Source organism: Ranitomeya variabilis, chromosome 4 (assembly GCF_051348905.1).
Source record: "Ranitomeya variabilis isolate aRanVar5 chromosome 4, aRanVar5.hap1, whole genome shotgun sequence".
Classification (NCBI taxonomy): domain Eukaryota; kingdom Metazoa; phylum Chordata; class Amphibia; order Anura; family Dendrobatidae; genus Ranitomeya; species Ranitomeya variabilis.
This window is the reverse complement of record NC_135235.1, coordinates 731,809,185-731,831,805: the sequence shown is the minus strand read 5'-3', so window position 1 is coordinate 731,831,805 and position 22,621 is coordinate 731,809,185. Positions and strand designations below refer to the sequence as shown.

The window sequence follows — 22,621 nt, the reverse complement described above, 5'->3', positions numbered from 1 at the left end:
CTCCCCTTTTCTTACAATATGAAAACTATTTTTTATGCATAGTTTGCTATGTGAACCTCGATGCTCATGATGTTCCCCACATCAGGGGCGTTCTGTTAAGTGTAAATACGGAGCCATTACATGATCTGCTTAAGGAGAAATCCGCACCTTGCACTCGTTGCCCCTAGCTGCTCGCGCTTTCAGTGGTCGATAGGTCTACCGATGGACATCCGGAATATGTAATTCGTATAGTTCCAGCCCAAATCGGTGCTGTGATATGTAACTTTAATAGAACAAAGAAACTCATGTCTTACACTAGTTTCAACTAGTGCTAGATGGGAGGAGTGAGCAGCCTTAGCAGAAACTGCTATTTGCAGGGGGCAAAAAAAATTCTACACACACACACACACACACACACACACACACGCAACCAGCAAAGAAAAGAGGGGGGGGGGGTCGGAATTGCTCACAGCTTGTGTCTTGTAAAGCTAGGCAGACTCAAACATGGCATGTACACATTATCGTGACAATGTGTATCAGGATGTAGGAGATATTAAAGTACAATTTTACCACATTTTTTGCTTCAGTTTTTATTTCCCTAATTTCCTCCTATATAACCTAGGTGAGTCTTATGGTCCGGTGCGTCTTATAGTCTGAAAAATACGGTATTTCATGCAATAAAATGAAATTTAATTATGCAAAAATCATACAATGTTATTTCCTGGCTTTTATTTTTAGCTTCTGTATCTTACAGTTGAAGTGTACCTACAAAAAAAAAATTACAGACTTCATTTTTTGTATCTGGAAAAATTTGCAAAATCTGTATAGTATCCAATAGTTATTTTCCTCATTGTATATAATTTTCTCCAGGTCAGAGCTATTTTTGACAGTCAACAAAATACAATTTAAGTAATTCATTCTTTACACTCTAGATATGATAATGACTTCTCACTGTGTGTGATTTTTTTTATGTTTAAAAGGGTTGTTCTCTACTTGGACAATCCCTTCTCAAGCCTTATGTTTGATCCTGTTAAAATAAAAATAATTATTCAAACGTTCCATGCCGATGCAGTTCCAGCAGTGTCAGCACTTGCGTTCATAAAGCTCATGCGAGTTTGTCACGTCATGCGAGCCCTGTGGCCAATCAGCCCTGATGTCACTGTCCCCAACTTCAAATCAAACAATAGGAGGAAGTAGAGAGCAGCCAAAGCTCTGGTTTCCTGTTTATATTCAATACTTCCGAAGGCGGGGACAGTGAAGCTGGCACTGATTGGGCGCAGGGCTTGTGTACTGTAACAGCCTCACATGAATCCTGACACCGCTGAATTGGCACTGGCAAGGGAGCTGTGTGTGAGTATTTTTGTTTTAACGAGGCAAAATATAAGGAATGACAAGATGTTGTCCTAGTAGTAAGACCACTGTTTTAAGACGTTACAATTTTTGGTTAAATATTTCCAACATTCTGAACATGATTAGGGCTTCTCCCCTGTGCAACTTCTCTGATGTTTATTAAAGAGTTGAATTCCATGTAAAACATTTCTCACATTAGGAACAGGAAAAAGGCTTCTTCCCTGTGTGAATTCTTTGGTGGCTATCAAGATTCGCTTTCTTATTAAAACATTTCCCACATTCTGAGCAGGAAAAAGGCTTCTCCCCTGTGTGGATTCTCTGGTGGCTATCAAGATTCGCTTTCTTATTAAAACATTTCCCACATTCTGAACAGGAAAAAGGCTTCTCCCCTGTGTGGATTCTCTGGTGGCTATCAAGATTCGTTTTATGATTAAAACATTTCCCACATTCTGAACATGAAAAAGGCTTCTCTCCTGTGTGAGATCTCTGGTGCTTAACCAATTCTGATTTGTAGTTAAAACATTTCCCACATTCTGAGCAGGAAAAAGGCTTCTTCCCTGTGTGGATTCTCTGGTGGCTATCAAGATGCGCTTTCTTATTAAAACATTTCCCACATTCTGAACAGGAAAAAGGCTTCTCCCCTGTGTGGATTCTCTGGTGGCTATAAAGATTCGCTTTATGACTAAAACATTTACCACATTCTGAACAGGAAAAAGGCTTCTTCCCTGTGTGGACTCTCTGGTGGCTATCAAGATGCGCTTTCTTATTAAAACATTTCCCACATTCTGAACAGGAAAAAGGCTTCTCCCCTGTGTGGATTCTCTGGTGGCTATAAAGATTCGCTTTATGACTAAAACATTTCCCACATTCTGAACATGAAAAAGGCTTTTCACCTGTGTGGATTCTCTGGTGATCAACCAAACCTGATTTCTGATTAAAACATTTCCCACATTCTGAACAGGAAAAAGGCTTCTCCCCTGTGTGGATTCTCTGGTGCTTAGCCAATTCTGATTTGTGGTTAAAACATTTCCCACATTCTGAACAGGAAAAAGGCTTCTCCCCTGTGTGGATTCTCTGGTGCTTAACCAATTCTGATTTGTGGTTAAAACATTTCCCACATTCTGAACAGGAAAAAGGCTTCTCCTGTGTGTGGGTTCTCTGGTGGCTATAAAGATTCGCTTTCCGGTTAAAACATTTCCCACATTCTGAACAGGAAAAAGGCTTCTCCTGTGTGTGGGTTCTCTGGTGGCTATAAAGATTCGCTTTCCGATTAAAACATTTCCCACATTCTGAACAGGAAAAAGGCTTCTCCCCTGTGTGGATTCTCTGGTGCTTAACCAATTCTGATTTGTGGTTAAAACATTTCCCACATTCTGAACAGGAAAAAGGCTTCTCCTGTGTGTGGGTTCTCTGGTGGCTATAAAGATTCGCTTTCCGGTTAAAACATTTCCCACATTCTGAACAGGAAAAAGGCTTCTCCTGTGTGTGGGTTCTCTGGTGGCTATAAAGATTCGCTTTCCGATTAAAACATTTCCCACATTCTGAACAGGAAAAAGGCTTCTCCCCTGTGTGGATTCTCTGGTGGCTATCAAGATGCGCTTTCTGATTAAAACATTTCCCACATTCTGAACAGGAAAAAGGCTTCTCCCCTGTGTGGATTCTCTGGTGGCTATCAAGATGAGCTTTCTTATTAAAACATTTCCCACATTCTGAACAGGAAAAAGGCTTCTCCCCTGTGTGGATTCTCTGGTGGCTATCAAGAGTCCCTTTCTGATTAAAACATTTCCCACATTCTGAACAGGAAAAAGGCTTCTCCCCTGTGTGGATTCTCTGGTGGCTATCAAGATGAGCTTTCAAGTTAAAACATTTCCCACATTCTGAACATGAAAAAGGCTTTTCACCTGTGTGAGATCTCTGGTGATCAACCAAACCTGATTTCTGTTTAAAACATTTCCCACATTCTGAACAGGAAAAAGGCTTCTCCACTGTGTGAGTTCTTTGGTGTATAACAAGATTCCACTTCTGGTTAAAACATCTCCCACACTTGGAACAAGAAAATCTATTCTCTGCTGTGTGAATTTTTTGATGCTTAAGAAAAGATTCTTTGAGGGGAAAACGATTTCCATATTCTAAAAGTAAAACTGGCTTATTTACTTCAGGACCAATTTGTTTTTTAATGCTTATTTTGTGACTTTGATTTTCCTTAGTAGTCGATAATGAATCAGAAGACAGGACCTGTTTCAGAAGATCAGACGATAGATCTTTGCTGTGAAGGGATGATGGTATATCTGGAGTAATGGCATTCACTTCAATTGTATCCTGTGGGATCTCAAGATTATCTGATTTAAAAACTGAAGATGTCAGCTGCCCCTCGGATCGCCTGGTGCAGTCATCTGTTACAAAATAAAACCAATTAGTTTTCATAAAAAATCCTTGAATTTTACATATTTTAACATTTGTAAGTAAACTGTCCACAACATGACAAGTTATGTTGAATACATAATTATTCACTAAGACAAGACAGCTCACAGTCTAATAGAAAACTTCATAGGATGAACCAGTAGAGCATGGTGTTCAACTGTTTGTTTACTCTATATTTCGAAGGCAGAATGGACAGTCACCAAACAATGTTATGTTGAGGAAAATTATACCAATAAACCTTCTATTCATCACACAAAAAAAACAAATCCCTACTCAGGTCCATCATCTGTCAGTGAAAAACAGGTTTCTACATTACAAGTGGCTCAAAGGCTCTTGAAAAGCACTATGGCTTCCACACACCAAACCAGCAATATCTGCTCTCCCAAAGTCAAATTTTCCCCTCGCTTCTGAGCCTTGCAGTGTGCCCAAACCACATTTAGCATCCATGTATAAAGCACGTGTAAAGCGCCATGGAATAAATGGCGCTATAAAAATTAATAATGATAATAAATAATAATGTATTTGGCATTACTACAGTGATAAGAGCCCACTTAATTTACAATGTGTGTCTCCTGGAACACAATCTGGGCACTGTGTTGGGTAATAAAATGGCATATTTGCAATTTTCACTCTCCAACATCCACTGCGTGCTAATTTATGGAAAGTGGCTCTGGGGTCAACATAGTCACTACTCCAATACATTAATCCCCTGAGGGTTATAATTTCCAAAATTAAGCCAATTTATGGGGATTCCTACTGTTCTGGTTTTCTGCCATTTTCTCATATTAGGGCTTCTGCATATGGTATGTCCTATCTCCACGGAGGTCTGCTCCTGTGATGTATGGTTCTGTTACCAGGCACAACCTTATTCATGCTACAGGTGGCACTGGTAATGGAGGAGACATCGAATCCAGAAGCTCTGGGCGATGCAGGCTCTGTCCTGCCACTAAGATTAGGGTGCCTGGGATTTTTAGTACAATCCAGTCTGGCAGTATGGGTTTGTGTTGTCCAGTTCCCTGCTCCAGCCAGTTGGAAAGCACCACACCCTACCAAAGCTCGAAGCATATTGCTGGAAGCTGTCAGATACAGCCTTCTTCTCTGGTTAATTCCTCTGTGCTCAGCTCCCGGCTTGTATATTTGTATTCTGTTGTGATCTCGGCTCGCTTACTGACTACTCTTGTGTCTTCTGATTTTGAATTTTCTCTGCTTTCCTGGTACTGACCCGGTTACCTGACAATTCTTGCTACGTCTCACATCACATAACAGAAGGTAACACCATGGCCAAAGCTTAGGGGGTCTCTGTCTATGTACAGACCCATGTAGAAGGGTTTTTTAAAGTATGATGAACAAGGCATGGGATGGGATCTGTAAAATGGAGTAGATAGCGCCAAGTCTGCTCATGGTGGCCATCTTTTGAGCTTCCAGGTGACCACGAACAGTGCCCACAATGCATCGAGTCTACAAACTATTTCTGCAAGAGCTGCAGTCAAATAGCTAAATAGCTTCTTAACCCTGCCATGTGCCCAGACAGTAGTGTACAACTGTATATAGAGTATTGTCAGATTCAAGAGAAGTTGGAAAATAATTTGTAAGGTCCATTTGTTTCCTATTATCCTTTGTGAAAAATTCCAAAGTGATCACCACAAAGTGACACACATCAGGTTCGAAAAATTGGGTTCTGATTAGGAACAGAAAAGAACTGCGGGAAGTGGTTAAGTCAAAGGATTTGAGCAGTAACTACTGTAGTCAAAAACTGTGACTAAAGACAATAACACATCTACTGAAATGATCAAACTCATCAGTCTTCATCAGTAATAAATGAGTAACTAGTGGAGAAACCTCTCTGGGGTAATTAGAGTATGGGGCTCAGTGGCTCTTCCAAGGGAAACTCTTATAAGAGCCAATGGTAGATGTCACATCAGTTTCAAGAAGAAATATTAGACATTCAAATACATTATTTTATAACAGTTTACAGCTGATGTGTCAAAGTTTGGATGGAGAAGAATGTTGAGGTCTAGAGGCAAAATGGTGAACACACGATTGTCATATGACTGGGCTATACAACCAATAAAGCAGCCACAGCCGGTGACTGAGAAGAATCTGTGACTTCTCTGCATTTATCTTACTACTCACCTGGGTAGTCATATGTTGGAATCTCCTCTTTACACCGCTCATCACCCCTCACATATGTCTCTGTAGTATTAGTATGGGTCAGATCTTCACCCTGAAAAACATCGTAATAGTCACAGACAGATGAAGAGAAAAGATAGTCACATCTATGATCAGCTCTAGTCCTGCCATCAGTTCCGCCATCAGAGCATTACAGCCCTTACTGGCGAATAGGGCCTGACAAGCAGAGGGGGCCCACAGCAGGCCGCCTCTCCTCTACGGGCCCCAGCGGCTCAACTGATCATGCATCGTCAGACGCACGGCAAGTTAAAATCTGTTGCCTTGCGGGAGATCACAAGCTGGCAGATGTCAGTGGGCACATTGTCGGCGTATATTGATACTCTCATATGATGGTACATGCCTGTATCAGGTGGACTACACCGCTGGACCTCAGCCAGGTAAGGATAAACCTTTTTTTTGTAAATCTGCAGAATGACGCTGAATTAAACTACTATGGGGGTGCATTATACTACTATAGGGGTGCATTATACTGCTATGCTAAAACAAGACTGAGCCCAAGACCTTCATAGCCGTCTACTCATCATAGGGGAGATCTCATCATACCTTCTCTCCATCTACCTGATGATCCTGAGGAACATTGGGATCTTCTTGCTTATAGTCCTGTGGAAGAAGAGGACGGGGACACCTCTCTGGTGTTGTCCTCCTACTGGATAGAACTGGAGGAAACACATACATGGACTGAATTCATTCTTTACATACAGATAATTATAGGCCAAGTGTATTTAGTCCTGTCTATTACCTGGTGATGTGAGGGGCTGGGGAAACTCCATCATGATGTCCTTGTACACATCTTTGTGTCCTGCTAAATACTCCCACTCCGCCATGGAGAAATAGACGGCGACATCCTGACACCTTATAGGAACCTGACACATACAATAATACCGTCATCCCCCCGATCCCTTCATAGTGTTACTGTATAATGTCCCAGCATTCCCAGCAGTGTCACCTCTTCAGTCAGCAGCTCAATCATCTTGTAGGCGAGTTCTAGGATCTTCTGGTCATTGATGTCCTCATGGATCAGGGGGTGAGGTGGAGGCCCCGTGATTGGGCTCAGGAGTCTTCCCCATCCCTCAGACACAGGGTCCTGACAGCACTCACTAGAGGTCTTCTTCACTACAGTGTAATCCTGGTTATGGAGAGACACATTAATAAATCTCACTACAGACATTTCCAGAGTCCTCACCTCTCCAGCTCTGTCCATCTGTTATTCCCATAGATAAGAATAATGTAATGTGACATCATCAGAATCTCTCACCTCTCCAGTAAGCCGGAAGAGGATCTCTAGAGTGAGGTGTAATATCCTCTCCGCCATCTTGTATCTGTCCATATCCATCTTTGATGGGTAAATCAGGAAAATTCTCTTATATAGAAGATCTTCACTGAGAGGATCTGATATTGTAGAGACCTGAATGAGAAGAAGATGAGCCGATGTAACATCATAAAAATCCTGTGTAATAATACAATTACTGGAGATAAGGGAAACATGAGATTATTTTACAGTATTTAGTTTTCTTCTTTACATCTACTAAAAAAAAAACCTATATACACTGCTCAAAAAAAATAAAGGGAACACTAAAATACCATATCCTAGATATCACTGAATGAAATATTTCAGTTGCAAATCTTTATTCATTACATAGCGAAATGTGTTGAAAACAATAAAACATAACAATGATCAATGTAAATCAAAATAAATATCCCACGAAGGTCTGGATTTGGAATGATACTCAAAATCAAAGTGGAAAATCAAATGACAGGCTGATCCAACTTCAGTGGAAATGCCTCAAGACAAGGAAATGATGTTCAGTTGTGTGTGTGTTGCCTCCATGTGCTTGTATGACCTCTCTACAAGCCTGGGCATACAAAAATATAAATAACAAGGTCCAAAATATCTTAAATACCTTAAACAAATATATATGCAACAACATTCCCTCTGAGTGCGGGGAAAATGAAGGCATGGACAAAGATTACAATAAAAATACTTTATTAATAATTACACAAAAATACTGAGGAAAACAAACAAACAAGGAAAATGTGAATAAAAACAAGCAGACACAGGACAAAACCAATATGATTTTAACCATTTGTGAATATATATAGTATATATTACGTGCAGCAGCAGGTGTATGGTCTGGGCTAATGAACTAGCTGAAAGGCATACTTGCAAAAATATATGCAGCAAAAATGTTTAAAGCATGCAAAAATGACCTAGACAGCTAAAATAAAAATGACTGCATGAAGAGCATACAAAGAACTCGCTGAGGGGTGAAAGATATCACCACAAGGATATGCTTGTAAGAATATATGCAGTAATGCTGCTTAGGCAAATGTAATGCAAGTAACTAAATGCAGATCTATATACAAGGTAAGTAGCCAAGTGCAAACATGCTAATAGCCCATTGCTAATCTGAAAGCTAATAGGCAAAAGGTACTACACCTATGATTGTGTGACTACATTAAATGTATAGCCACTAACAAAAATCCACAAATGGACTGAATAAACTTACATGATAGTTATATGAGATGTAGTCTGCCTGTGCTGCACCCCGACAGCACTGTTTCGCCACTCAGGCTTCTTCCATAAGGGGGCCAGTGTGCTATGTGTGCGGAGGTGCTCGTTATAAATGGCAAGCAATTTGGCCTCAAGATTGTGAACAGCTGATATTGTATGGCTGCGTGCAAGGTATAATACGGCGCATGCGCCGGATTTTGGACGCTCATGCAAAGTAAGTGGCTTCCAGACCTCCGCTGCCTGGCACGCAAGCGTGGAACGCTCGCGTCACCTGTGGGCGGGGCTGTATATATATTCACAAATGGTTAAAATCATATTGGTTTTGTCCTGTGTCTGCTTGTTTTTATTCACATTTTCCTTGTTTGTTTGTTTTCCTCAGTATTTTTGTGTAATTATTAATAAAGTATTTTTATTGTAATCTTTGTCCATGCCTTCATTTTCCCCGCACTCAGAGGGAATGTTGTTGCATATATATTTGTTTAAGGTATTTAAGATATTTTGGACCTTGTTATTTATATATTCGTTGCTGTTTTCAAACAGATTGTCCTGGTCACGTATGATGGACCTTAAAGCTAGGGAAACATCCTGGCGGTCCAAGGCTACCGATCTATTCAAACAGGGAATTTCTACTACACAGGATGGCAATTCTGAAAATCGAGATTTAACAACGCAATATAAAAATGCGGTACATAGAAAAATTAGAACATGGTGGAATAAAACTGCTTTGGAGAATTATGTTGAACAAAATATCATCCCGAGAGGTTTACGTGTGCAGGTGTACCCTTCTTTTGATTTAGAAGAGGTGGAGTTGATACAGAGGTGGAAAAAAGCGGCCACCACCTGCTCCTTAGAATTCATCAAAATTATCATTGACAAAAATTCAATGTCACTAGATTTGATTGATAAGGAGATTGAGGATGTACATAAGGGTTTAAAAAAGCACCTTACCTCTGATAAATTGGAGAGCTATTTGCAATCCATTGAAAAAGATATAGACAAATGGGAGCATGATATTAGTCAATTAAAATTGAAGAAATACTTAAGGGACTCTAAAGATTATGAAACGGACAAAATCTACAAGTGGCAAATGCCCAAAAAAAGATCTAAAGCAACACCCTTTAGTGGAGGTGCAACATCTAAAGAGACAGTATCAGGTTCTGAGAGCAGTGCTTCGTGTAGTGAATCAGAAAGCACAAATGATTACTTCATGCGGACAAGAGTCGGGGAGAACACCAAATATGCAGACATCTGCTCTAAAAAGAAGACTAAACGGACTACTGACCGCATGAAGGTAATCAATCTATCAGAACACGTATTATCAGAAACGCAGATTAAACTGTTAGAGAAGGGTCTAACATTCTCTCCTTCCTCTGCATTAGACAAATTCACGGTGGTAAAAGATCTACACCTTTTTGCCCGCAAAATAGTCTTACAAAAAATGCATTATAAAACGGACTTGGATTTACTCTTTCCCACTGAATTGGAAAGAGAAGCCTTGAGGGATCTCGAGGAATTACTCGAAGAAAATGCCCAAGTCGAGGCTGGTAAGTTTCCCACTCATTTAATTGTCAAATCCAAAACTTTCCCTAATTTTAGTACATGTCCAGCTATGGATGTGTTCACGAAATTGGTCACTAAAGATATCGAGGCTTTACCCAATAGCCCAGGTTGGTATTCAAATTTAAATAAGGAAGAGCGTCTGGCATTAGTACAATTACAAAATCTTGAAAGTGTAGTCATCAAACAGGCAGATAAAGGTGGAAACACAGTTATTTGGCCTATTAAGATGTATGAGAAGCAAGCAGACAAAATTTTGTCTGTTCAATCATGCTATAAAAAAATGACTTACAACCCTTCTGTACAGTTCCAACAGGAACTAATTAAGATCTTGGAAATAGCATATGATAAAGGGATCATTCCAAAACGCCTTCTCGAATATATCACTAAATTACAACCTAAAATGGCCACATTTTATCTTCTGCCCAAACTGCACAAGAATCCAAATGATCCGCCTGGGAGACCGATAGTCTCAGGCAAGGAAAGTCTATGTGAGTCAATCTGTACCATTATTGACTATTATCTACAACCGCTTGTACTAACACTCCCATCGTATTTAAAAGATACCACATCGGTCTTACAAAGGCTTGATTCTATATACTTGGAAGAGGGGGCAGTTTTAGTTACAGCGGATGTAGAGGCGCTTTATTCATCAATCAAACATAGTGATGGTATAAATGCAGTCTCATACTATTTGAACCAGAGCAATTTGGATAAAAATCTGATTGAGTTGATTTTGGTATTGTTAACATTTGTCTTGGAACATAATGTTTTTATTTTCAACAAGACAATTTTTCTTCAAAAGCAGGGAACAGCCGTGGGCGCCACTTGCGCCCCATCTTACGCCAATCTTTTTATGGGCTATTGGGAGAAAGAGATCTTTCAAAATGACCAATTGGTTGGAATTGATATGGTTCAGGGATGGAGCCGTTATATCGACGACGTTTTGTTTTTTTGGGAAGGTAGCATTGGGCAGCTAACATCTCTGATGGATGCGTTAAACCAAAATAATTATAATATTAAACTAACATACAAATGGGGGAGATCTTTGGATTTCCTAGACCTTAAAATGACAGTGGCCCCCAATGGTAGAATTCTTACTGATATATTCAGAAAACCAACTGCCACAAATACTTTGCTTCATGCGTCGTCGGCTCATTTTAAACCAACTATCGATGGGATCCCGATTGGGCAGTTTTTAAGGGTTAAAAAAATATGTGCCACTGAGGATAACTTTCAGGCTCAAGCAACTGAACTAGCACAACGTTTTCAGGACCGCGGGTACAGCAAAAGACAAATTAAGAAAGGATATAATAGGGCGTGTAAAATTCCAAGAGAGGAATTGTTATATGGCAGTAAGATATCCCGTAATAAAAACAATAGGAATCAGGCAAGGTTCATTACTAATTATAATAAACAATGGCCAGAACTAACTGCAATCCTCCGTAGACATTGGAGTATTTTGCTCAGTGACCCCGTCCTTAAAAAGACCCTCCCTGACCGTCCAGCTATAACACCTAGAAGAGCACGTAATTTGAAGGATTTTTTAGTCCACAGTCATTATTCGGGGACAGACATCAGTAGGGGCCCCATAACGAGCACCAATGGATTCTTTCCATGCAAGACATGTAAGGCCTGTAAAAATCATATCAAGAGTGTCTCGTTTGTCAATCATGATGGGTCTAGGATATATTCTATACGAAAACATCTTACCTGTTGTTCTAAGGGCGTTGTGTATCATGCACAATGCCCGTGTAAAAAGGTGTATATTGGGCTCACTACACGTGAGCTCAAGGTTCGCACTAGGGAGCACATCCTCGATATTGAAAAAGCTGCTGGTGTTGAGGACATCAACCAGCTCAAAACCCTGCCTAAACATTTTAGGCTGTATCATAATTCTAACCCTACTGGCCTGAAGATACAAGCCATTGATCAGGTCATTCTTAATGATAGAGGGGGTAATTTGGGTAGGGTTTTGGCACGTAAAGAGAGCAGGTGGATATATCAATTAGGTACACTTGCTCCACAAGGGTTGAATGAGACAATGGGCTTTAGTTCATTCTTATGATACTCAATTATATGCATAGTTGCCCTTTATCTTCAAACTTATTGCGATGTATACTCTCCGCTTCTTTTGTACATTAATCCTGTGTAGCCTTTTAAATTGTGTGTTTTTAGTGTGGTTTTATTATTAATTTTTGCCTATATTGGTTCTAGGATTGTGCACTGTAATTGGACCCTATTTTTCCAAGGTTGAGGTTGGACTGCATTTTGGGATATAGATTTTACAGCCATGCTGAGTATCTTCAATCAAAATTTACCCTGTTACTTATATCGTATAACCTTGGGTGTCCAATATGAGTACGCATTATGTTTTTGTAATATAGAATTTGCATGTTTGTTGTTCTTTTATTCATATTTAAGACTGTTGCTCTGTTTTTGGTAACAATATCGTAAACACATTAGTTCAGAACACATTGTTATATAGGTCTCATGTGTATGTCAGGGGTACTTTATGGTATAATTTAATTATTTATATTCCATATTGCCATTAGACATATTCCAATGTAGGTTAGTTGATTATGTTATTATTCTATATCTTTTGCAACCTTTCTGTGTCCATTGTTCAATTGACTTTTAATCACCATACTGTATAGATCTTTAGTCTGTAGTGGCATGCAGGTTAAGTCATCGGCTGCGTAGTGTTTTTTTGTCCCGCCCATTTTAGGTTGGTAGCTTCTACCACTCCCCGTGTTAGTTGCGTTACACTCCATCAGCGATATTTCGCTCACTAGTGGTGGACATAGTGGAGTACACCCGTTTTTTATTGGTCTTGTCTACCTGACTCTGCCGGGCTTCACCACGCCCCCCACTAGCTACGCTCCACTGCATCAGCGATATCTTCCCGTAGTAACTGCAGGCTGGGATTAGTGCGCATGCTCCGGATTTGGCCGCTCTGTGACTTACAGCCCCGCCCACAGGTGATGCGAGCGTTCCACGCTTGCGTGCCAGGCAGCGGAGGTCTGGAAGCCACTTACTTTGCATGAGCGTCCAAAATCCGGCGCATGCGCCGTATTATACCTTGCACGCAGCCATACAATATCAGCTGTTCACAATCTTGAGGCCAAATTGCTTGCCATTTATAACGAGCACCTCCGCACACATAGCACACTGGCCCCCTTATGGAAGAAGCCTGAGTGGCGAAACAGTGCTGTCGGGGTGCAGCACAGGCAGACTACATCTCATATAACTATCATGTAAGTTTATTCAGTCCATTTGTGGATTTTTGTTAGTGGCTATACATTTAATGTAGTCACACAATCATAGGTGTAGTACCTTTTGCCTATTAGCTTTCAGATTAGCAATGGGCTATTAGCATGTTTGCACTTGGCTACTTACCTTGTATATAGATCTGCATTTAGTTACTTGCATTACATTTGCCTAAGCAGCATTACTGCATATATTCTTACAAGCATATCCTTGTGGTGATATCTTTCACCCCTCAGCGAGTTCTTTGTATGCTCTTCATGCAGTCATTTTTATTTTAGCTGTCTAGGTCATTTTTGCATGCTTTAAACATTTTTGCTGCATATATTTTTGCAAGTATGCCTTTCAGCTAGTTCATTAGCCCAGACCATACACCTGCTGCTGCACGAAATATATACTATATATATTCACAAATGGTTAAAATCATATTGGTTTTGTCCTGTGTCTGCTTGTTTTTATTCACATTTTCCTTGTTTGTTTGTTTTCCTCAGTATTTTTGTGTAATTATTAATAAAGTATTTTTATTGTAATCTTTGTCCATGCCTTCATTTTCCCCGCACTCAGAGGGAATGTTGTTGCATATAAGCCTGGGCATACACCTGATGAGGCGGCGGATGGTCTCCTGAGGGATCTCCCAGACCTGGACTAAAGCATCCGCCAACTTCAGGACAGTCTGTGGTGCAACGTGACGTTGGTGGATGGCGCGAAAAATGATGTCCCAGATGTGTTCAATCGGATTCAGGTCTGGGGAACGAACGAGCCAGTCCATAGCTTCAATGCCTTCATCTTGCAGGAACTGCTGACACACTCCAGCCACATGAGGTCTGGCATTGTCCTGCATTAGGAGGAACCAAGGGCCAACCGCACCAGCATATGGTCTCACAAAGGGTCTGAGGATCTCATCTTGGTACCTAATGGCTGTCAGGCTACCTCTGGTGAGCACATGGAGGGTTATGTGGTCCTCCAAAGAAATGCCACTGCACACCATTACTGACCCCCTGCCAAACCGGTCATGCTGAAGGATGTTGCAGGGAGCAGATCGCGCTCCACGGCATCTCCAGACTCCGTCACGTCTGTCACATGTGCTCAGTGTGAACCTGCTTTCATCTGTGAAGAGCACAGGGCGCCAGTGGCAAATTTGCCAATCCTGGTGTTCTGTGGCAAATGCCAATCGTCCTGCACGGTGTTGGGCTGTGAGCACAACCCATGAGGAAATCACAGCTAGAATAAGATTGTTCCTGTACAGAAAAATTGAACAAAGAAATTCACCGTGTAAAAACTGTACTCAAACAATTACCTTTAATTACGTCTTAATGCAGTAAGGTGATAACAAGGACCACTACCACCATTTAAAAGATACCAGGAGGTGCTTGTAGCTATCACTAAACTGAACTGTTCCTACCTACCAGCAGAGGTTGGCACCCTACACCTGCACAATGGTGCCCCCGATCACTGTCGACTGTCCCTCCTACCCCTATCCAGACCTGTGGGATGGGGAAAGGAATAGGAGGAGAGATACTGAAATGAGAGTTTGTTTGGACAGTATACCACAATTATAGTGACTGAAGAAATTGCTAAGACCGGCACAATAGCAACATGGATCAACATGCACCGTATCATGCAGCACACTATGAAGGCGTATCGTTTCCTTATGTGCTTGAACTCTAAACCCTGCTATTGTGCCGGTCACAGCAATTTCTTCAGCAGCTAAGTAGTCTCCTTAGACTCCTTAAGGAATGATTGCCTTGTGCAGGCATGTACTACGGAGGACAGAGAATGAACTTCAATCCAATATTGCAGCCAGCATGCAGTCAGCGTGTAAGAAAAGGGTGAATCAAACACCCGAAAACCCCACCCCTATGGCTGAAAATTGTTCCCTCCAAATTCAGGTGGCAGAGTCCCTTTAAGGGATGAATGCCCTGGGATCGTGCAATTTTATGCAGGCTCTATGATAGGAACAGTTCAGTTTAGTGGGTACAGGCGCCTCCTGGTATCTTTTAAATGATGGTAGTGGTCCTCAATATCACCTTACTTCGTTAAGACGTAATTAAAGGTAATTTTTTTTAACTACAGTTTTTACACGGTGAATTTTTTTCTGTGAGCACAACCCCCATCTGTGGACATCGGGCACTCAGACCATCCTCATGGAGTCAGTTTATAACGGTTTGTGCAGACACATGCACATTTGTGGCCTGCTGGAGGTCATTTTGCAGGGCTCTGGCAGGGCTCCTCCTTTTCCTCCTTGCACAAAGGCTGATCCCCTTCCACATCTCCTGGTGTACAGGCCTGTCTCCTGGTAGCGCCTCCAGCCTCTGGACACTACGCTGAGAGAAACAGCAAACCTTCATGCCACAGCTCACATTGATGTGCAATCCTGGATGAGCTGCACTACCTGAGCCACTTATGTGGGTTGTAGAGTTCGTCTCTTGCTACCACGAGTGTGAAAGCACAACCAACATTCAAAAGTGACCAAAGGGAGCTTGAGAGGGATATGAGCCTGCATACACAGAGAAGCACTGCAGAGCAGCAGCATAGGCACCACCAAGTGGCGAGAGAGTGGTACAACAATCAGAGTCAAAAAACAACAATAGGCAGAAGAACTAAAGGGATCAGCGATACACATGGTCAGGAACAAGCCAGGAGTTTCAGCAACGGTCATAAGCGGATAAGAGAAAAGTCAGAAGGCAGAAGAGAGTCCGAATACAAGCCAAGTCAGAAACCAAAGAATCAAATCCGAAACACTGGAAAAAGGGCAGGCAGAAGGAGTTAACAGACATGGGGCAAGTCAGGGATCACAGCAGGACAAACCAAGAGCTAACAGAGTCAGGTTCACACGCTGAAGGCAGAACTATAGCTGACACTGCCAGCAGGATGTATGGGAGCTAAATAGTAAACCTGAACCCAGAAAGAGGCAGAGAAAAATTAACTTGACATGATCCCCCCGGAAAAAGGGCAGACAGGATTAAACCCTGGAACGTTTCATGACAACAAGCTTTTTTCTTTGCACAAACACAGCGGACAGAAATTATCTGATCCCAAATTCTCCATGTACAGTGTTTTATGGGATTTATTTCTGGCCTTAGGCTTTCCTATATTACAGGGAAAAAAAACAGATACTAAAAATATTTTTTTTGACACGTTAAACATTTGTTTTACTCTTTTGGGCCCCAGGACATAGATTTACACTGCAGGGATGGCACAGGGGTGGCTACAACGAAGCCCTGGCAGTTTAACCACTTGATGCTGCCAAAATCAAACATGGCACCTAAGAAAGTGTGACAGAGTTTGGCTGAATGCCCTCCGGCCCAAAGTACTAGATAGTATGGGGCGGCCTAGTTACTACGATACTTACATGAAAAAAATCGGAGACGACCAGAGTAGCTGGGGTTAAAAAGTAGTAAACTTTATTGCAAAAATGTATCTAAAATTAGTACAAAATATATATCAAAAAGGTAATATAAAAACCTTGGGGCGCTCTTGGATGCGATCCGGTGCCACTTTCCCCACTATATATCTGGTGAGTTTTTGTACCCTTATTGTGCTTTGTATTTTTTGCACATATGCGTGACCACTTGGTCTGGATGTTTATTATGTATTAGATATTGGTGGGGTATAGGTGGCGCTGTGTGTGATCCGCTCCATCATCTGGTTTTTATATTACCTTTTTGATATATATTTTGTACTAATTTTAGATACATTTTTGCAATAAAGTTTACTACTTTTTAACCCCAGCTACTCTGGTCGTCTCCGATTTTTTCATGTTTATATAGAGTGGGGTATTTTTTGTCTCCCATGGCGTCATTTCACGCTAATTTTTGAAATATGATGTGGTTGTCTGGTATTCTGTTTATACGATACTTACATGCCTAATGGTGTCTGGGCCTGAAATGTACGAAGGTCTATTAGGCTGGGCCACAGGCAGCGTCCAATAGGACAACCCCTTCTTGATTAATATGTTTGGCCCCAATTATAATAAACCTTATACTCAACTCCCGTGCTGGCGCCGTTTGTATTGTTTAAATGTACCTGTAAATTGTAAATGTACCTGCAATATTTGCTGAATTAAATAATAAAAAACCTGTAAATTCTAAATGTACCTGCAATGTTTGATATTGTGCAAAGAAAATAAACATTTATTTAACCAAAAAATAACTGGGTTTAGGATCGGGGTCTATCTGAGGGTGAGATGTGGTGGACCTTGGGGGTGTGGAGCTGAGGATTGGGTGGTAGTTGATGAAGGCGTTACAGGGGAAGGGGCAACAAATTAAAGGATTGGATCATAGATGGAACTAGACACATTGGGAGTAGACAACACAGTGGAATCATGGGAATGGATAGACAAACAGGAAGGGACAGACACAGGGGAAGGTAGTGACACATTTGAAAACAGAGACACATTAGTAGGTGAGGGTGGAGGTGGTGAGTCCAATTTTAGCAGGGTTTTTGGACTCCGGGTCTTCGTCCTGGTGGAATTGTTATTAGTTTTGGACCTTTGCTTTCTTGGCCGAGTGGGAGTGGTGGCCTCTGTAGCAGTTTTTTGGCGTGGTGCTGGACTGGGCAGCGTGGTGGATGCTGCTGGCTGCAGGGGTAACATAGAAACATAGTTATTAAGGTTGAAGGAAGACTAAGTCCACCTAGTTCAACCCAGAGCCTAACCTAACATGCCCTAACATGTTGATCCAGAGGAAGGCAAAAAAAAAACCATGTGACAAACAGTAAGCTCCACATTGGGGAAAAAAAATTCCTTCCATCGACCTCCACCCACAGAGCCACACTCCACATAGAGAATAATGGAGCCTCCAGGACCGACCTCCACCCGCAGAGCCACACTCCACATAATAATAATAATAATTTTTATTTACATGGCGCCAACATATTCCGCAGCGCTTTACAAATTATAGAGGGGACTTGTACAGACAATAGACATTACAGCATAACAGAAATCACAGTTCAAAACAGATACCAGGAGGAATGAGGGCTAGGGTTGAGCGAAACGGATCGGTCATTTTCATAAGTCGCCGACTTTTGGCAAAGTCGGCGTCTCATGAAACCTGACCTCTGTATGGGGCCGGCCACGCGGTACGCGAAATTGGCGCCAAAGTCGCGTTTCATATGACGCGTTTAGCGCCATTTTTGCAGAGAGAGAGAGAGAGAGAGAGAGAGAATTCTTCATTGGGTTTCAGCCGAACCCCGACATTTCACGGTGGTCGGCCGATTTCACTCGAATCGACTTTTAGGACAGTCGGGTTTCGCGAAACCCGACTCGACCCTAAAAAAATAAAGGTCGCTCAACCCTAATGGGGGCCCTGCTCGCAAGCTTACAACCTATGAGGAAAAGGGGAGACACGAGAGGTGGATGGTAACAATTGCTTTAGTTATTTGGACCAGCCATAGTGTAAGGCTCGGGTGTTCATGTAAAGCTGCATGAACCAGTTAACTGCCTAAGTATGTAGCAGTACAGACACAGAGTGCTATTAACTGCATAAAGTGTATGAGAACATGATGCAAGGAACCTGATTATGTTTTGTTTTTTTTTTTTTGTTTTTTTTTAATAGGCCACACAGGGATAGTTAGGTTAATGCGTTGAGGCGGTAGGCCAGTCTGAACAAATCAGTTTTTAGGGCACGCTTAAAACTGTGGGAATTGGGGATTAATCGTATTAACCTGGGTAGTGCATTCCAAAGAATCGGCGCAGCACGTGTAAAGTCTTGGAGACGGGAGTGGGAGGATCTGATTATTGAGGATGGCAACCTGAGGTCATTAGCGGAGCGGAGGGCATGGGTAGGGTGGTAGACTGAGACCAGAGAGGAGATGTAGGGTGGTGCTGAGCCATGGAGTGCTTTGTGGATGAGGGTAGTAGTTTTGTACTGGATTCTGGAGTGGATGGGTAGCCATTGTAATGACTGGCACAAGGTAGAGGCATCGGTGTAACGGTTGGTGAGGAATATGATCCTGGCAGCAGCATTCAGGACAGATTAGAGCGGGGAGAGTTTGGTAAGAGGGAGGCCGATTAGTAGAGAGTTACAACAATCCAGACGAGAATGAATAAGTGAGACAGTAAGGGTATGTGTCCACGTTCAGGATTGCATCAGGATTTGGTCAGGATTTTTCATCAGTATTTGTAAGCCAAAACCAGGAGTGGGTGATAAATGCAGAAGTGGAGCATATGTTTCTGTTAAACTTTTCCTCTAATTGTTCCACTCCTGGTTTTGGCTTACAAAAACTGATGAAAAATCCTGACCAAATCCTGATGCAATCCTGAACGTGGACACATACCCTAAGAGTTTTTGCAGGGTCAAAAGTAAGAAAAGGGCGAATTCTAGGAATGTTTTTGAGATGCAGATAAGAAAAGCGAGCCAGTGATTGGATGTGGTGGGTGAATGAAAGCTCGGAATCAAGGATGACCCCAAAGCAGCGGGCATGTTGCTTTGGAGTAATGGTGGAACCGCACACGGAGATGGCAATGTCAGGCAAAGGGAGAGAACACGAGGAGTTCAGTTTTTGACAGGTTCTGTTTCAGATAGAGGGAGGACATGATGTTAGAGACAGCGGTAAGACAATCACTGGTGTTTTCTAAGAAGGTCGGCGTGAAAGCAGGAGAAGAGGTGTATAATTGGGTGTCGTCAGCATAGAGATGGTACTGGAAACCAAATCTACTGATTGTTTGTCCAATAGGGGTAGTATACAAAGAGAAGAGGAGGGGGCCTAGGACTGATCCTTGAGGAACCCCAACAGTAAGGGGAAGGTGAGAGGAGGAGGAACCAGCAAAACATACAGTGAAGGATCGGTCAGAGAGCTAGGAGGAGAACCAAGAGAGAACGGTGTCCTTGAGGCCGATGGAGCGGAGCATAGTGAGGAGGAGCTGATGATCCACAGTGTCAAATGCTGCGGAGAGATCCAAGAGAATTAGCATGGAGTAGTGACCATTAGATTTAGCTGTTAGTAGGTCATTAGCGACTTTAGTGAGGGCAGTTTCAGTAGAGTGTAAAGAGCGGAAGCCAGATTGAAGAGGGTCGAGAAGAGAGTTATCTGAGAGATAGCGGGTAAGACGGGAGTGGACCAGACGTTCGAGGAGTGTAGAGATGAAGGGAAGATTAGAGACAGGTCTATAATTAGCGGCACAATTTTGGTCGAGGGAGGGTTTTTTAAGTAATGGATGTATGATGGTATGCTTAAATGAGGAGGGAAAAATACCTGAAGTGAGGGAAAGGTTGAATATTTTTGTTAGGTGAGAGGTGACAGCCGGGGAAAGGGACTGGAGGAGATGTGACGGAATGGGGTCACTGGTGCAAGTGGTCAAGCGAGAAAATGCAAGGAGCCTGCTTACTTCTTCTTCTGTAACTGGTTCAAAGTCAGAGAGTGAACTAGATGCAGTGGGGGAGGGAGGACAGTGCATGGTATGAAGAGATTGGGAGATGATTTCCTGTCAAATGTGGTCAATTTTTTCTTTGAAGTAATTGGCCAGATCGTCAGCGCGGAGATCTGTGGTTGGGGCCTGCTCTCTTGGGTTGAGTAGGGACTGGAAAGTGTCAAAGTGACGTTTAGGGTTATTGGACAGCGAGGTGATGAGGGTGTTGAAATAGGTTTGTTTGGAGAGGTGAAGGGCAGAGTTGTATGTTTTCAGCATGAACATATAATGGATGAAATCTTCAGGTAGATTAGATTTTCTCCACAGACGTTCGGCGCACCTGGAGCACCGCTGCAGGAAATGTGTTTGCAGCGTGTGCCACGGTTGTCGCCGTCTGTGCCGAGTTGTTCTATGTATAGGAGGTGCCGCTTCATCCAGGGCACTTTGCAGGGTTTCATTGTAATGCTTCAGAGCAGAATCAGGACATGAGATGGAGAAGATTGGGGCCAATGAGGACTGCAAGTTCTTCATAAGTTTCTGGGTGCTAATGGCCTGTATGTTTCTATAAGTGTGGAAAGTGGGGGTGACCTGAGTGGGATGGTAGATCTTGATAGAGAATGAAAGAAGGTTGTGGTCAGAGAGCGGGAGAGAATAACATAGAGAATAATGGAGCCTCCAGCACCGACCTCCACCCGCAGAGCCGCACTACACAAAGAGAATAATGGAGCCTCCAGCACCGACCTCCACCCGCAGAGCCGCACTCCACATAGAGAATAATGGAGCCTCCAGCACCGACCTCCACATAGAGAATAATGGAGCCTCCAGCACCGACCTCCACCCGCAGGGGCGCACTACACAGAGAATAATGGAGCCTCCAGCACCGACCTCCACCCGCAGAGCCGCACTACACAAAGAGAATAATGGAGCCTCCAGCACCGACCTCCACCCGCAGAGCCGCACTCCACATAAAGAATAATGGAGCCTCCCGCACAGACCTCCACCCGCAGAGCCGCACTCCACATAAAGAATAATGGAGCCTCCAGCACCTACCTCCACCCGCAGAGCTGCACTCCACATAGAGAATAATGGAGCCTCCCGCACAGACCTCCACCCGCAGAGCCGCACTCCACATAGAGAATAATGGAGCCTCCAGCACCGACCTCCACCCGCAGAGCCGCACTCCACATAGAGAATAATGGAGCCTCCAGCACCGACCTCCACCCGCAGAGCTGCACTCCACATAGAGAATAATGGAGCCTCCCGCACAGACCTCCACCCGCAGAGCCGCACTCCACATAGAGAATAATGGGGCCTCCAGCACCGACCTCCACCTGCAGAGCCGCACTCCACATAGAGAATAATGGAGCCTCCAGCACCGACCTCCACCCACAGAGCCGCACTACACATAGAGAATAATGGAGCCTCCCGCACCGACCTCCACCCGCAGAGCAGCACTCCACATAGAGAATAATGGAGCCTCCAGCACCGACCTCCACCCGCAGAGCCGCACGCCACATGTATGGCTGCACTGTGCACACAGGACCTGTGATGAGGTCACAGGAGGGGAGGAGTCAGGGGTCACATGATCAGGGCAGGGCCTCAGTGTATGCAGGACTCTGCTGTGCTGGTTGTCATGGTGCTGGATGAGGGAATGTTTGGGGTCAGGAGGGGTTTACAGTGTGTACAGAGCGGAGCCGCATGTATGAGGTGTACAGAAGTCATTGAGCTGTAGGTTGGATTAGCGAGTATGACCGAGCTGAGTGTGTCCGGAGCATAAGTGCGATCTGAAGTAAATGTGTGTCTTGTGATTTAGTGACTTTGGATTCAGGGAGTTTCCAAGGGAGGAATTACTGAATTGCTTTTTGCATTTTATTAATATTCTAAATTTCTTTTTACTTAACGCTTCTGTCTGGTGCAATCCCCATTAGGAAATGTGCTCCACTATTGTTAATGCCATCCAGGGCACATCTGGCCACATGTATGCAATCCTTGATCAG

At 42.9% G+C, this 22,621-nt stretch overlaps 1 protein-coding gene across 5 annotated transcripts; it reads right to left on the bottom strand.

The window, feature by feature from the left end:
• Positions 1–441: 441 nt before the first annotated feature.
• On the bottom strand, positions 442–22,150 carry LOC143767973 (uncharacterized). 5 transcript variants are annotated; one of them, XM_077256564.1, is made up of 8 exons: positions 22,060–22,150; positions 7,196–7,345; positions 6,887–7,066; positions 6,680–6,803; positions 6,499–6,596; positions 5,884–5,974; positions 3,565–3,722; positions 442–744 (listed from the first exon to the last, which is right to left on the bottom strand). In XM_077256564.1, exons 1-8 carry the CDS (start codon positions 22,084–22,086, stop codon positions 694–696), a joined length of 879 nt encoding a protein of 292 aa, XP_077112679.1. In that variant the 5' UTR covers positions 22,087–22,150; the 3' UTR covers positions 442–693. The 5 variants fall into 5 exon arrangements, with proteins under 5 accessions (XP_077112679.1, XP_077112676.1, XP_077112675.1 ...); XM_077256561.1 differs by lacking the exon at positions 22,060–22,150 and adding an exon at positions 21,895–21,998 and having other exon boundaries at positions 6,484–6,596; XM_077256560.1 differs by lacking the exon at positions 22,060–22,150 and adding an exon at positions 21,730–21,838 and having other exon boundaries at positions 6,484–6,596.
• Positions 22,151–22,621: the final 471 nt, after the last annotated feature.

What these genes read in the sequence shown, in the direction of transcription:
- LOC143767973 (XM_077256561.1), bottom strand. Translation starts at nt 21,921, where the DNA reads ATGTGGAGTGCGGCTCTGCGGGTGGAG. An exon ending in CCAGCCCCTCACATCACCAG is followed by an intron (nt 6,597 to 6,679) that starts GTAATAGACAGG and finishes TGTTTCCTCCAG; the next exon opens with TTCTATCCAGTAGGAGGACA. An exon ending in CGTCTGATCTTCTGAAACAG is followed by an intron (nt 745 to 3,564) that starts GTCCTGTCTTCT and finishes TTTTTTTTGTAG; the next exon opens with GTACACTTCAACTGTAAGAT.